This window comes from Protopterus annectens, chromosome 8.part1 (genome assembly GCF_019279795.1).
Source record: "Protopterus annectens isolate FY-2018-M chromosome 8.part1, PAN1.0, whole genome shotgun sequence".
In the NCBI taxonomy this organism is placed as follows: Eukaryota; Metazoa; Chordata; order Ceratodontiformes; family Protopteridae; genus Protopterus; species Protopterus annectens.
Genome location: NC_056742.1, coordinates 532,464,200 through 532,478,663, shown reverse-complemented (window position 1 = coordinate 532,478,663; position 14,464 = coordinate 532,464,200). Strand labels below are relative to the sequence as shown.

General features: G+C 40.1%; 1 protein-coding gene across 1 annotated transcript in view; it reads left to right on the top strand.

The window, feature by feature from the left end:
- Nucleotides 1-471: 471 nt before the first annotated feature.
- The window catches only part of CTRL (chymotrypsin like), a 79,463-nt gene continuing 65,470 nt past the window's right edge, over nucleotides 472-14,464 (top strand). The window contains exons 1-3 of the mRNA XM_044081570.1: nucleotides 472-523; nucleotides 10,318-10,421; nucleotides 12,539-12,618. Coding sequence (XP_043937505.1) covers nucleotides 472-523; nucleotides 10,318-10,421; nucleotides 12,539-12,618 — 236 coding nt within the window. The remainder of the gene's footprint in view (nucleotides 524-10,317; nucleotides 10,422-12,538; nucleotides 12,619-14,464) is intronic.

Here is a 14,464-nt window from a genome sequence, read left to right as displayed (position 1 = left end):
ATGACTATATTTATGATGTAGTAAACTCATCATAGTTTCTTTTTCTCTCAAATTTGTTGAAAAACGGTTTCAATATTTAAGAGATACAGCACAGAAAGCTGTGCTATCAAGTCCTTATATAATTTCACTGCATTACCTTCTGTGTTCCAGTATGAACCAGCTAATATTTTAAAACTAAAATTTTAATAGTGAAAAGGAGAAATGCCTACTTAAATTATGAAGGACTAGCAGAACAATGGAAAATTGAACTGAATGGTTCATTTCCCAGTGTGATCAATCTTCCTTTCAGAAGTATTACACTTATCAGAAACAAACTTATGTTGAAGCTAGGTTATCATCTTTGAAATGTTGCCAGATTTTTTTCAGTACATGCACAGAGATAAAACAAGCCCTCTATCTGTACTGCTTCAAGGTCACAGTCTGAAACATATAAAAAACAGTGAGATCCCCCCTGCTATACAAGAATCGGACATGGGCTTCCTGTGGTTTGTCTCCTGTTTGGCCTTTATTAGTGCAGCTTATGGTAAGTGCAGAACAATGCAAAAACATATGCTTATATAATCATGTACACTTTTTAAATTAATTTTTATCTCTTGCTAACTGAAATGTTCCTTATCCTGGTTCTTCTTAAGCAGAAATAGACACCACACTCAGTGTGCAACATCTCACAAAAGACTTAATTACTTTCTAGTGACAAATGCTGGGCCCCTTTTATTCTATCAGGAATGTAGTAATTTCTGTGCCTTCAGCATTTTCTGTCTTCGTTTGAGTAGAATGAAACCCATCTACTTCAGATGTACTTGGTCAAATCCATCTACCTCAGACATAATTATAAGGTCTCTACAGAGACGACATATATGAATGACCTGCTAATGACTATAACATATTGACCTCAAGGTGACCACCACACTACACTAGCAGTTGCTTTTCCTAAGCAACATATTTATTCTACTAAAGCTAAGTTTGCAGTTTACAGAAAAGTGATGCATGCAGACATGGAATTAACTTTTACAGTATTTGCTCAGCCCCACTGATATTGAACTACTAATTAGTAAAATCAGATGTTAATGGTAGTCGTTATATCTTGTGTACATGATAACTGGAGGTTAAACAGATGTTCTTCGGCTGAAATACAAGCAATTCTCTCTGCGGGGTAACAACGACTTCTGACTTAGTTTCTCATGCTCCTCCTTTTTCCGTTATTGGCTGACCTACCATTTCATGCTGTCCTTTCGTTTACACAGTGTTCTGCTCCCTGTCCTGTATGCCCCGTTTTAGCCTGCCCCGTTTTAGCCTGCCATAACTATTTGAAGACCTACAGAAGAACTAACATAAAGTGCATTCACTGTTCAATCACTGTACCTACACTTTGCTTCTGAAATTACTACGGGCACTTAAATGTAGATCTGCTCACCGTTGACATAGGTACTCAATTGTATTTATTACTGCTTGGTGTAACTCATTGTAAGCCTTTTAGTTTAAGCACCTGGGCTTCAGACCAGTTTTACATTAGGAAGGTTTGTGGTCTGCACTGTAGTGGCAGAACAGGTAGCTTACATCCTTCTAAGTTGGGAACTGCTGATTGAGGGCTCAGTGTCTGTTATTCTAAAAGTGTATTAATTCTGGTTTAAGCACTTGGGCTTGAGGCCAGTTATTTTACATTAAGAGGGTTCGTGTTCTGCACTCTTGTGGGAGGAGAGGCTGGACTCTGTCCTTCTGAGCTGGGAATTTCTGGTTAAAGCTTAGAGTGCCTGCATATTTGAACTGCTTCTTACTGAAATTGGTACACCTCGTTTGCTGTAGCATAGACTAGATCCAGGCCTGCTGAATCTAGCTTTGTTTGTATAACTTGAGCACTAATCCAGGCAGTCTTTAAAGTATTCAGTTGTATTTATTACTGCTGGTAGTAACTTGATTAAAGTGTAGCTATCATTTCTAAGTCTTTTGGATTAAGCACTTGGGCTTCAGACCAGTTGTTTTACATTAGGAAGGTTTGCGGGATGCACTGTGGTGACAGGACAGGTAGCTTACATCCTTCTAAGTTGGGAACTGCTGATTGAGAGCTCAGTGTCTGTTGTTCTAAAAGTGTATTAGTTCTGGTTTAAGCACTTGGGATTTAGGCCAGTTATTTTACGTTAAGAAGGATTGCGGTCTGCACTCTTGTGGGAGGAGAGGCTGGACTCTGCCCTTCTGAGCAGGGAATTTCTGGTTAGAGGCTTAGAGTGCCTGCATATTCTAACTGTTTCTTACTGAAATTGGTACACCTTGTTTGCTGTAGCATAGACTAGATCCAGGCCTGCTGAATCTAGCTTTATTTGTATGCTTGTTGTTTGTTTATTTCCCTGAAACGCTAATTCCATCTAAAACGCCACCTTTTAGCACTTCTGTGGATCCCTAGTGATATCTGCATTGCTTACTGTACTTATTTCCTTGTTTCACTTGAAAGAAAGTTACTGTTTGTCATTTTTGCATTTAAGTTACCTGTAGCACATTGCATTTAAGTTACCTGGCACTTGCTCACTAAAGCAATTATATAAGTCAGCTCTAAAAAATTAAAAGCACTACACCCTCACAAACTCCCCTTGAGTACCTTGTTCCCCACTGGCCCTTTTTTTCAATTATAAAGGAATTCCCAATACTATTCTAGCATGTCCAAAGGTCAGTTGTCAATCTCCTCCGGTCCAGCTGGTGAATCTGGGAATCTTGAGGCAATGTTACAACTGCCTCATGTACACAGACAACCCTCTCCTCCTCCCAACAAATTCCTACACATGTGAGAGATGCAACCATATAGCCAAACTGGAGGCTAAGCTCTCTCAACTCAGTACTGGCGTAACCAGTCAGGAGGAGAAGGAAACCACACTCACTACAATTCCAGTCTCACATAGACCTACCACGACAACAAACCAAACACATAAACACACAAAACATACTCGGAGGCTCTAAATAAAAATCTGCCTAAGCAGCAAGAGACCTCCAAAGCAGACACCCAAGCAACTGCTACCCCAAAACAAAACACGTGCAACACATAGCTCACAAAGCCAGTGTGCTGAACAGTCACAGCCCTTAAGGCTAAACAACACACCTGATACACTTGTAATAGGTGACTCTATCGTCAGGCACACTGATGTCCCGCTCACCAGGCTGAACAAGGAGAAGGTCACGGTGAGCTGCCTGTCGGGCACTAGGATCCGCCACATAACACAAGCACTCAGGTCACTCCAAGGCAAGTACAAATATGACTCAGTCATTGTCAATGCTGGTGTGAATGACCTGAGATGTACCTCCCTGGACTACATGAAAAGAGACATAGAGGAGCTCTCTGAGCATGTAGCCCAGGCCGGTATGACCCTGACCTTGAGTAGCATCTAACCCTCACCAAGAATGATGCCACAATATGAAGACAAGATGATCAATTTCAACAATTGGCTTAAGTGTTGGTGTCATTCAAAGGGGATCCAATGCCTGTCAGCCTGGGATGACATGCTCGACAAGCCACGATGCTTCGCTAGGGATGGCTTGCACCTGTCACCCCTGGGCTTTTGGATATTGGCAAAGGCTCTTTCTACCCCCATAGTGCCTTTTTTAGGCAAGGCTCAAAAGACAAACCCACCTCCATAGGTATCACAAGGGATAAGAAACTAAGAGTAATGCTACTCAACGCCAGAAGTCTAAACCTCAAGATGCACGCACTCGAAACTCTCCTTAGCATGGAGAACATCGATATCTGTACAGTAACAGAAACCTGGTTCAAGGCTCCCAAGAGCACCCCAGCACTACCAGGTTATACCTCATACCATGCTTTTCGGCCCCAAAACTTGGACCGAACCACAAAAGGGGAGTATCAATATTCGTCAAAGATACCCACACCTCCAGGTTGGTGGCACAGCACGAAGCATCAGAGACTATCCATGTGTAACTAACTGTGGGTAAAACTGCCTTCCAGTTTATAGCCTGCTACAGACCACCCTCCCAAACACAGGAACCCCACTTGGTCTTCCTGAGAATACTGGAAAATATGAAGGTCTCTCCAAACACCATTATATTGGGCGACTTCAACTACCCAAGCATAGACTGGGAGCATTACTCTAGCTCCAACACCCTAGCCCAAAGGTTCCTAGAATTTATAAACTCAAATGCTATGGAACAACTTGTTACCACTCCCACAAGAGGGAAAAACATACTGGACCTGATCATCACCAACATGGGGACACTATGCTCCAGACCAGAAGTGTATCCCTCACTGGTAAATTCAGACCATAAACTAATCTCACTGGATATTCACATCCCGACCCCACCCCCTGCCCAGAAAACCACAGTGAAAAACTTCTCTAAAGCAAATTTCACACGCCTCAAAACTGAGGCAAAATCCTTCAAAGCCCCCGGGCCTGTGGAAAATACTGCTCAGACCGCAGAATCCTTTATAAACGCATTCTATGAACACCTTCAGGAATGCATGGATTATGCAATCCCAAATAAAACCAAGACCCAATCCTCCAAAGGCAGACGTCCTGTCTGGTGGACCCCAGCCATAAACAAACTATACAATAGAAGGAGGAAGCTACTACATGATAGAGCAAAATCCCAAAAAGGGAAGGCATCTCTGATCAGTATTAGCAAAAAACTACGGGCACTCATAAAATCGTCTAAGGCCAGCTTCAAGAGAAAAATTGCACAGGACACCAAGGATAATCACAAGGCTTTCTTTGGTTATGTTAGGAACCTGGGTGGGAATTCCCAGATATGCTCAGAATTATTCCAAAATGACAAAAAATACACAGAGCCCACAGACATTGCCAACATCCTAGCTGACAGGTTCAGTGCAAACTTCTCCCCCCTCTCCCCACCAAAAGGGCAAATATCTATCCCAACAGAGTACTGCCCCCCTGACATCTCAGACGCTCAGGTAAGAGCCGCCCTCTCCAAAGCAAAAAACACAGCATCAATGGGACCAGATGGTGTCCCGGGCTGCGTCCTACATGAACTCCAAGAACAGCTAAACCCAAACATAAAACTACTGTTCAATCTTAGCCTTACTACAGGATATGTACCCAAAGAGTGGCGTACAGCAACAGTGGGCCCTCTCCACAAAGGTGGTGCTTCAACGGATCCTGGAAACTATTGCCCCATAAGCCTGACTAGCTTGGTCTGCAAAGCTATGGAAAGGAACATCATGGACCTCATAAATAAAGATATTGGGGACCTACAGACACTGGATCCTACCCAGTTTGGCTTTGTTAAGGGCAGATCCTGCCTCTTAAACCTGGTCGATTTCTTTGAAACAGTCACCAAGGCCATTGACAAGGGGAAGGTGGTCCACACAGCCTACCTGGACCTCGCAAAAGCCTTCGATACAATACCCCACTCGGGCATTAGAGATAAGCTCACCAGCTTAAATATAAACCCCTATGTCACTAGATGGGTTGCAAACTGGCTCAAGGACAGAACCCACATGCTTAGAATTGCTGGAGCCATGTCAGACTCCAAACCAGTTACAAGTGGCATCCCACAAGGCTCAGTCCTGGGACCTCTCTTGTTCGGTATATATTTCTCGGTACAGGCCAACACGGAAGGACTGTGGCTGACCAAGTTCGCAGATGACTGCAACCTGGGCGCCATAATCAACTCTCCAGCCGACACAAGCATCCTCCAAAAGGGCCTCATAGAAACAGACAACTGGTGCCAGAGCCATGGCCTCAAGCTAAACGCCAAAAAGTGTATAGTCATCCCCTTTGGCGAAAACAAAGTGCCCACAAATTACCACATAGGTGGTAATCCATTAAGTACAGAAGAAGTCATTAGGGACCTGGGGACCCAAGTTGCTAGCAATCTCTCATTTGACAACCACGTGGCCAAAGTGGTTAGAAAAACATTTTATATAGCCCACCTAATCATGAAGGGATTCACATCTAGATCAGGGAGGTCATCAGACCTCTTTACTCATCCCTCATCAGGCCCATAATTGAGTACAATGCCCCTTTTGGGATGTACCTTACCAGACACCTGCAGCAACTGGAAAGACCCCAAAAGTACCTCACCAAGAGGATCAAAGGGCTCAAACAGATGCCATATGCTGCCCGGTTAAAGAAACTCCAGCTCTACTCAGTGGCATACAGCCTGCTCAGAGGCGATCTGTGCCTGACGTATAAAGCCATGTCCAACCCGGAATTAATGGACATGCTGCACCTCAGAAAATCCAAATTCCATCGAGCTACGCGCTCGAGAGACTTGAACCTCAGCACTGAAATAAATAGGACATGCTGGAGGGACAAATTCATAACCCAGAGGCTCCCTTCACTCTGGAATAAAATCCCAGTCCAGGTTAGGCAGAGTCCCACATTGACTCTCTTCAAGAGGAATCTTGATGAGTGGATGGGAGATTGTAGGTTTACCCCGGCTATCACTTCTGTGTCACTGTTAGACAGAGGCACAGTATACTAACCTCAAAAAAAGGCATAACAAAATTAATTTAAAATGGGTGGCGAAAGCCAAACACACTCTGGCTAGGCTTATAAATGCCCTAGGGCAGATAGCCTAGTATGAACCTATGAACCTATGAACCTTTAGAATTCATTGATAGCCTAGTGTTTCTTACATACTTTTCTGCATTTGCCCCATCATGTCTGAAAAGGGTTTTTAGATCATGTCAGTTATCTAGTTAATAAAGAAGCAATCTGCTGAATTATAAATAACAATTATAGAAATGTTTTCACACACATTTTCCTGAGTTATACATTCAGCCTAATTATTTCCTATAAAATATGCAGAGAGCATTATTCAAAGATACAGCTCCCTAAGGAATTGTGAATGCAATAGCCCTGATGGATAGCTGCAGGCAGCTGAGAAATTCCTTATGTGGCACTTCAGACCTTCAGGAAATCTTTACACATTTATTTATGTTGCATACCTCTCGACCTATTAGAGCAAGAAATCTGGACGAAGCCTAAAATAATAGGTGGGGGGGGGGCAAAGGCACAAAAATAGGGGTAAATTTTAAATATTGCTCTTACTAACTTAGGACGTTGCTAGAACAACAGTATTTATGTTAGCATGCATTTTTCTGAAGGCTATGAAGTCTGAAACTCAAATGTATGTCATTATTTAGCGACTTTAATCTTTTGCAATTTGCCAAAAAAACACAAATTTTATGAGGAACAGACCAAAAATATGAGGCAAAAGTCTGGACAGTTTAGATGTATGTTATGCTGCAATTAAAGATGGTATTACTGCAACTGAATATTATGTTAAGAAAAAGGAAAAGAAAAAAAATAGGCAAAATATTGCAAAATCAGCTGCCATCTCAACGTCTGAGATTATGGCATTTTGCTCTAAATAAATATGCTGCAGCAGAATAAGAGGATGCAGTTTTACAAATATAACAAGTTTCTGTTTCCTCATTCAGGCTTAACAAGCCTAGAAATGTAAGTCCTTGAATAAAATATATCTGGATAAAACATGAGCAAGACAATATGAATTGTCATATTATACAATGCCATCGTTTTGATATAAGGATGCCAAAAATTCAACATGTTTAAACAGCTGCTGCCCAAAAAGGTGCAAGCAAAAAGTTAAATATTTTACGTAATTATTTCCAAAGCACATTAATTTCCCTTCTGAAGAACAAAATGATTTCTCGTTTGTCCCCCATGCAGATGTTCAAGGTGAAGAAAGAAAAACACGAAACGCATTACTTCAGAGAGTGCTTTCCACAAGAAATCATTGCTAGTGGGGTTTCTAAGTGTGCGCTGGCAAAGATTCACTTATTCTGGGATATGTCTTCCATCTTTGAGTTGGTGCAACTGTAGAATAGGTATATATAAGACGAGGGAGGGAAGGACTTGCTCCCCTGCAAAAAAAACAATTAAAATTGATTTTTCACCCTTCTCTCTTTCAGGCATTATTTTTTTCTTTTTTCTTTTTTTTTCCAGTTTATCAGCTTTCAGGAAGTTAGCATTTCATAGTAAAATCTTCTAGTTCTATACTTTGGAAATCCTCTGCTCACATCTGGTAGGATTCATAATTTCATAAAGTCATTGTTCATTTTACTGTAAGATAGTTCTTGGTAATAAGACCTACAGAGCTAAGCTCTTTTGATGCCTACTCCTTAACACCATTGTGTTCACAGGACTACATAAAAACCTATCCTACACCCCTTTGACATATGTGAGGATATGACATTGTGAGCCAAATGTTAGACTTAGAATACCAACTCAGAAAGAGGGCTGCACCGACAAATGACTAACTTTCTCTTTGTCATTTCCACTGGCAAACTTATGAGATATTTTGTATGCATTCACAAAAGGCCCATTTAATGCAGAACTAACATCTGTGATTATCCTGTCTTCCTATTGCTTTATTCCCTGAAGAATGGGAGTTAGCTCAGAGGATTAAGGCTGTTAACAAGCTGCTTCATGTGGTGCCGGGTTTGATGATCTTAGCCTTCATTTACCTAGTTTGTAACCTTGAGCAATTCACTTAACTAATCAGGCTTTGAGGCAAATGAGAAATTGGGCTGGACTCCCCAGTGGTGCCCTGGACTGAAAGCCTAGTTACTGCCTATGAATTTATGAAAAGAAATTCAAGCAGTTGCGTGACATCTATAACTTTTTCATCCACTAACATAGATGGGAATAACTGTGACTTTTGTCACAGACATGCTTCCCCCCATCATACATGTCAAGCACATCCACATATTCACTTTCCTCAACAAACAAATGCATAAGCTATGCATGTGTTTCAGTAATGAATGTGAGCGCACCACTGTCTACAGTGAATGACCACCCACATTAGCTATGTCTCCATAATGAACATGGCTACACCACTGCTTACAGCAAGCAACTGCATGAGCTATGCACATCTCCATAATGAACATGACCACACCACTGTCTACAGTGAATGACCACCCACATTAGCTATGTCTCCATAATGAACATGGCTACACCACTGCTTACAGCAAGCAACTGCATGAGCTATGCATGTCTCCATAATGAACATGCCCACACCACTGTCTACAGCAAACAGTCTAATTATGGACTTATTTAGTCACTCCTTCCTTCATGTATTATGTTCAAAATGTAAGTGAAGTAAGGAATCTTTTAGAATTTTTCTTGTCAGAAAATGTGCTGCAGATGTTAATGTGGAATTCTGGTTTCTTCCAGTAGTAGAACACGCAATCATGATTTTAAGTGAGTCCAGACTCCCAGTTCCAAATGTACAATAAATCTTAGCTAGCCAGCCTGCTTTCTAAAATGGGAGACAGAAAATTCTTTTGTGATGACAGTGTCCAGACATGCTAAAGCAGATGTCAATAAGCTGACAGTAAAATGTGAAGAACAAATGACATTCTTAAATAGAGCCTGCTACTTGTACACTAGCAAAATAATTATAGCTTTAGGTTGTTATACTACACGACCACAGGAATGCTCATCCTAGCTAACAGAATTTACAAGGATGCAGGCAAATAACTTTGAGGTATTTTTATTGTATTAACTAGTCCTGTGGGCTATCTGAATTGGAATAACTTGGCTCAGATGGAAAGGCTTTGCCTGATCCTACAACTGCTATGATATAATAGTTCTAAACTAATATGTCAATAACGTTTGAAGGCTTAATTCCTCAACTTTTTCTGCACCAGTTTCTTCTGTGAAAGGAACACTGCAGGAATCAGTGCCTATATTCTGATTTACACATATATACATGCATACATGTATACACATTTACAATGCATGCATTCATACATGCAGGCACCTAAAAATATATATATGAGTCTACTTCATTTAAATGAAAGTACGTTTAAACAAATTTGATTTACCTGAGCTGAATCCACCAAAGTAGCAGTACAATGAGTGCACGGACTGCCAAATCCCTTTCCCTGTGAAAGGAACCACGTGGCCACCATAGTGAATTGTGCCCTCTCTTCCATTTAGTGTGATCTTGGAGTTGGTATACTTAAGTACGGGGATGTGGAGGTGTGGGGGGCTTAGTTTTCCTTAATTTTGGTTCATTACCATGGTGGCCAAGTGGTTCTTTTCACAGGGAAAGGAATTTGGCAGTCTGTGCAATCATTGTACTGCAGCTTCAGTGGATTCAGCTCAGGTAAGTCAAATTCATTTAAACGTACTTTTGTTTAAACTAAGTACACCTATTTTTATATATATGTATATGTATATATATATATATATATATATATATATATATATATATATATATATATATATATATACTCATAGATATGTACACTCAGTGTGTATATATTTCTGTAAAACAGAGCATCAACATTGTCTGACACTTTTCTTGCTGTGTATTTGTATTTCCTAGGCTGCGGTGTTCCTGCTATCAGACCCGTTATAAGTGGCTACAACAAAATTGTCAATGGAGAAAATGCCATTTCAGGTTCTTGGCCATGGCAAGCATCCCTGCAGGTAAGAATAATCTACTGTTTCCTGTTTTATTAACAATCCTTCTACAGATACTAATTTACTTCTATGTGCAGTATTGAGCAAATCTTCAATATGATAATGTAAAGATCTGGACTATGTTTCATGACAACGTTTTATAATAGTATTAGTTTAAAACCACTAGTGTGGGGTGTAGTGTTTGAAACCTGAAAATGCAGGCCAGACTTCTCTATCCATAGCCAAAGTTTTCAGTTCACCCTGCAGGATCCCCAGATGTCCCAGACGAATCTTTCCAGCATGTCATTGTCCTACACTAGGGTCTCATCACAGTGGGCCAAGCTAGATACACTCCCTGTGTGTGCATGCAAGGGTGCCTTGATTAACTCAGGTACTTTGTCTCACCATAGAAGAGCAGGAGGTCAGCTCTAAAATCCTCCAAGAATGCCAAACTTATCACTTTATCTAGGAACATGAGACCAACAATCACATGAAGGAAACTATTTCTGCGACTTCTATTCATGATCTCAGCCTTTCTGTTACTACAAAAAGTTTGTGAACAGATGTGAGGTAGGGAAAACTGACTGGTAAACTGAAATCTATGTCCAGTGAACCAAGTCTCATCTCACTACTACAGTCAGGTACAATGTGTTAAGTGTTACCTCCACTCCACCCTTCTATTGTTAGCCTTCCACTCAGACCAAAAAAGCTGAGTGGAGTTTCTGCATGGGTTTGTCCCCCAAAAAATGAAGGGTGGGAGAGGTCAGGTATGATGTCTGCCAAGTGACAGGCAGAAGAATAACAAATTAGGACAGACATATCATGCCCACTTATACCAAGTGGAGAGTTGGACTGAAAGCCCCACTGATGAAATCGACCACTGATAGCTACAGCTCTTGCATCACTGAGAATGGAACAGCTGTTCCATCACTGAGAATGGGGCACTTATATTACTGAACTACTATCACTTTAACTTTTTATGAGAATTTATCACAGTGAGATTATTGAACATCAGTCAGACAGATATTTCATACCAGGCTATTAAAGAGAATACCAAGCTGAAACTGGTATGTTCCATTATGTATGTGCTGAAAACAGATGAATGACAAGACTGCTGAAGAAGGAGGTACCAGCCAGAGCTGGCAGTTAAGAAGACCTAATGTACTGCTTGCCAGCTAAACTGCAGGCTTTGGAATGCGCCATGAAAATATTGAGGGGCATCACAGCTGCAGACCTCAAGGTTAAGCAGTCGTCATGCAAAACCAGAAAGGACAAGGCTAAGGGTTCCTGTAGCATTCTTTAGCGTTCATGGGCAGGGCAGGGCAGTGGTGCAGCAGATAGCATTGTCACCTCACAATAAGAAGTTCTCCAGTTCAGCTGGGGTGCCTTTTGTGCAGAGTCTGCATGTACTTCCTGAATTTGTGTGGGTTTCCTCCAGGTGCTCCAACTTCCTCCCACACTCCAAAGACATGCGTCTGGAGCTTTTTTCCCTGGGTCTCCACTGAAAATGGGCTTTATCCCAGTTGGACTTTCCAGGTAAACAAATGTTAAATAAATAAATAAAGCATATAAAAGGTTACTTGAATATGTGGATTAAACGCTGCACAGCTAAGACTTCAGGCTTCCATGCGCAGCGCTGTAGATGTGGCTTTGTCAGCATCACAGGTGTCAGAAGGATGCCCATGACAAAAGATTTGTGAAACTGGACACCTGGTGACAAATACCTGTGGGGGAGAAGGAGGGTAAAATGAGGCTTAGTTACTGTTGACCCACCCTCTAGTGGAGACCAAGACCTTAACCAGTAAGACCCCAGTATATGAGGAATGCAAACAGACCGCTTGTGCTGCACCTAGTGCAAATGTGCTGATGTCCCCACACATCCACATCCCAGTGCTAGGAAAACATCAGGACATATTTCCTAAACCCTACATCTACAAAAGACATAATATCTCTCATATAAGAGGGAGTGGTTAAAATGTTTTTCATAAAATAAAAGACAAAACACATTCAAGTATTTTCATGGAAATGATGTTTAAACAGTGTTAAAGGGCAAATTTCATTCATGAATTTTCTGATTGTGAAAGACCTGTAAACTTTGTTTTAAAGTCAATGACTTAATTTCTTCTTTCTCTGAAACACTTTAGGATAGGACTGGATTCCACTTCTGTGGGGGTTCCCTAATTCATCAGTACTGGGTCGTAACTGCTGCCCACTGCAATGTCAAGTAAGGTTTTGCATTTTATTTCTAACACATAAAATGATTTCATTAAATAGGTTTTCCTCATTTCTTAGTCCATGTAAATAAGTAAATAAACTGGGTCAGCGAAGCATGAACTGTGTTAATTCTGTATTTCTGTTTTGGGTAGCAGTTGGAAATAAAGATGATTATAATAAAACAATGATCCATTTTGTAAAGTCATCTCAGTGAGTAAGGCTATATGGAGTGTACAGCAAGAGAAATAAATCAAATAAGCACATTAATAAATATCATAATGAGCATAAGGCAATTAAATCTTAAGGATATTTTCAATAATTTTTATTTTCATTTTGCATTTATAAAAGACACAAAAATGTTCATATTTACAACATGACCATAAGAAAAAGTTATACATTGTAGTCAATATAGAAACATGAAGGTCATATAACAAACCTATTTACATTATATACATAGATGCTTTCTCAAACAAGTTTAAACAATATAAAGACAACACTCCATTAATGTTTGCAATACTATATTTGTTGTGAGTTTGTGGGTATATTGCTAGGTTCCCTATAGTGTGCATGATGTTGTATGCTAGTATGATAAACAATATAAAGACAACACTCCATTAATGTTTGCAATACTATATTTGTTGTGAGTTTGTGGGTATATTGCTAGGTTCCCTATAGTGTGCATGATGTTGTATGCTAGTATGATATTAGAGGTTTGTTCCCAAGTTACTCGGGTTTTGCTGTTTTTGTTTCTTTTATCCATTACTATTTTGTGAACAAATAGGTGTTTAATAGCCACTTTCTTAAAACCCTCCCTAGAGATGTTCATAGAGTCTATCCATTTGAGGGCTATATAGTTTCATTAATGAGAATATGGTTATAAGTGAGTTTGCTTGTTTTACTGAGAAGTTAGATGGGCGAATATGTAATATGGTAAATTCTCATGTAAGTGTTGATGACTGATATCCCACTTTTTGTAATTGCAGTTTCAGTGAATTCCAGAGTTTATAGACGCATTTGCAACTCCAAAATATATACATTAAATCTGCTATCTGATCCTTGCAGTGTGGACAGCATAGTGATTTTGTTGCATTGAATTTGTATAGTAATGCAGGTGTGAAATATGCGTTGTTATTTATCATAAGCTGTGTGCACAACAGTTTTTTAAGTGGTATGCTTTTCAGTGTTAGGTGAATTGCATTTTGTATCTGGTGGTCATCCAAAGATGGTTGTATTTTCCTCCAGTAGTTAGAGAGAAGAAGGTCTTTCTGGAATTTGATTTCTCCTGTCATTTTGTATCAGTTTGTTACAGTTTTCTTTGTCATGAGGATAGTCTCCCAGAGCAGAGCGCATTTTTCCATATCACTATTGGGTATGGTAAGGTTTTGGAGGTAACTGGAACACATCTCTTTGATTTATTTAAACATTATGATGTAACACTTAGGAAGATTCAGATTATTTCTCATTTCTTGGATAGTACAATTATGTAGTGGGTAGATATCTTGTATTATTTTTTCTTTTAATCAGGGAAAGGAATCTAAATCTAGCATCTTGTTATTTATTTTTAAATTAGGGTTTTTATGGATGGGTTGTAATGTTATCAGAGCTTGCCTCAGGTTTAAGGAATTAAACAGTTTTTTTGTTATGTTTACAGAATGTTTTAGAGGGTCTATAATTTTGTGCGCGTGTAGATCTTTTTTGTTCAAAAAGGGAAGTACTTTGGGATTGATGCCTAGTGATTTGATGTATCTGTAGTATATTATCACCCATGGCAGTGTCCATGTTTTTGCTGACGGGTTATACTCTGCTATTCTTAGTATTCTGTTTGTGTGGATAATAGAGTAATAAGTTGTAAAATC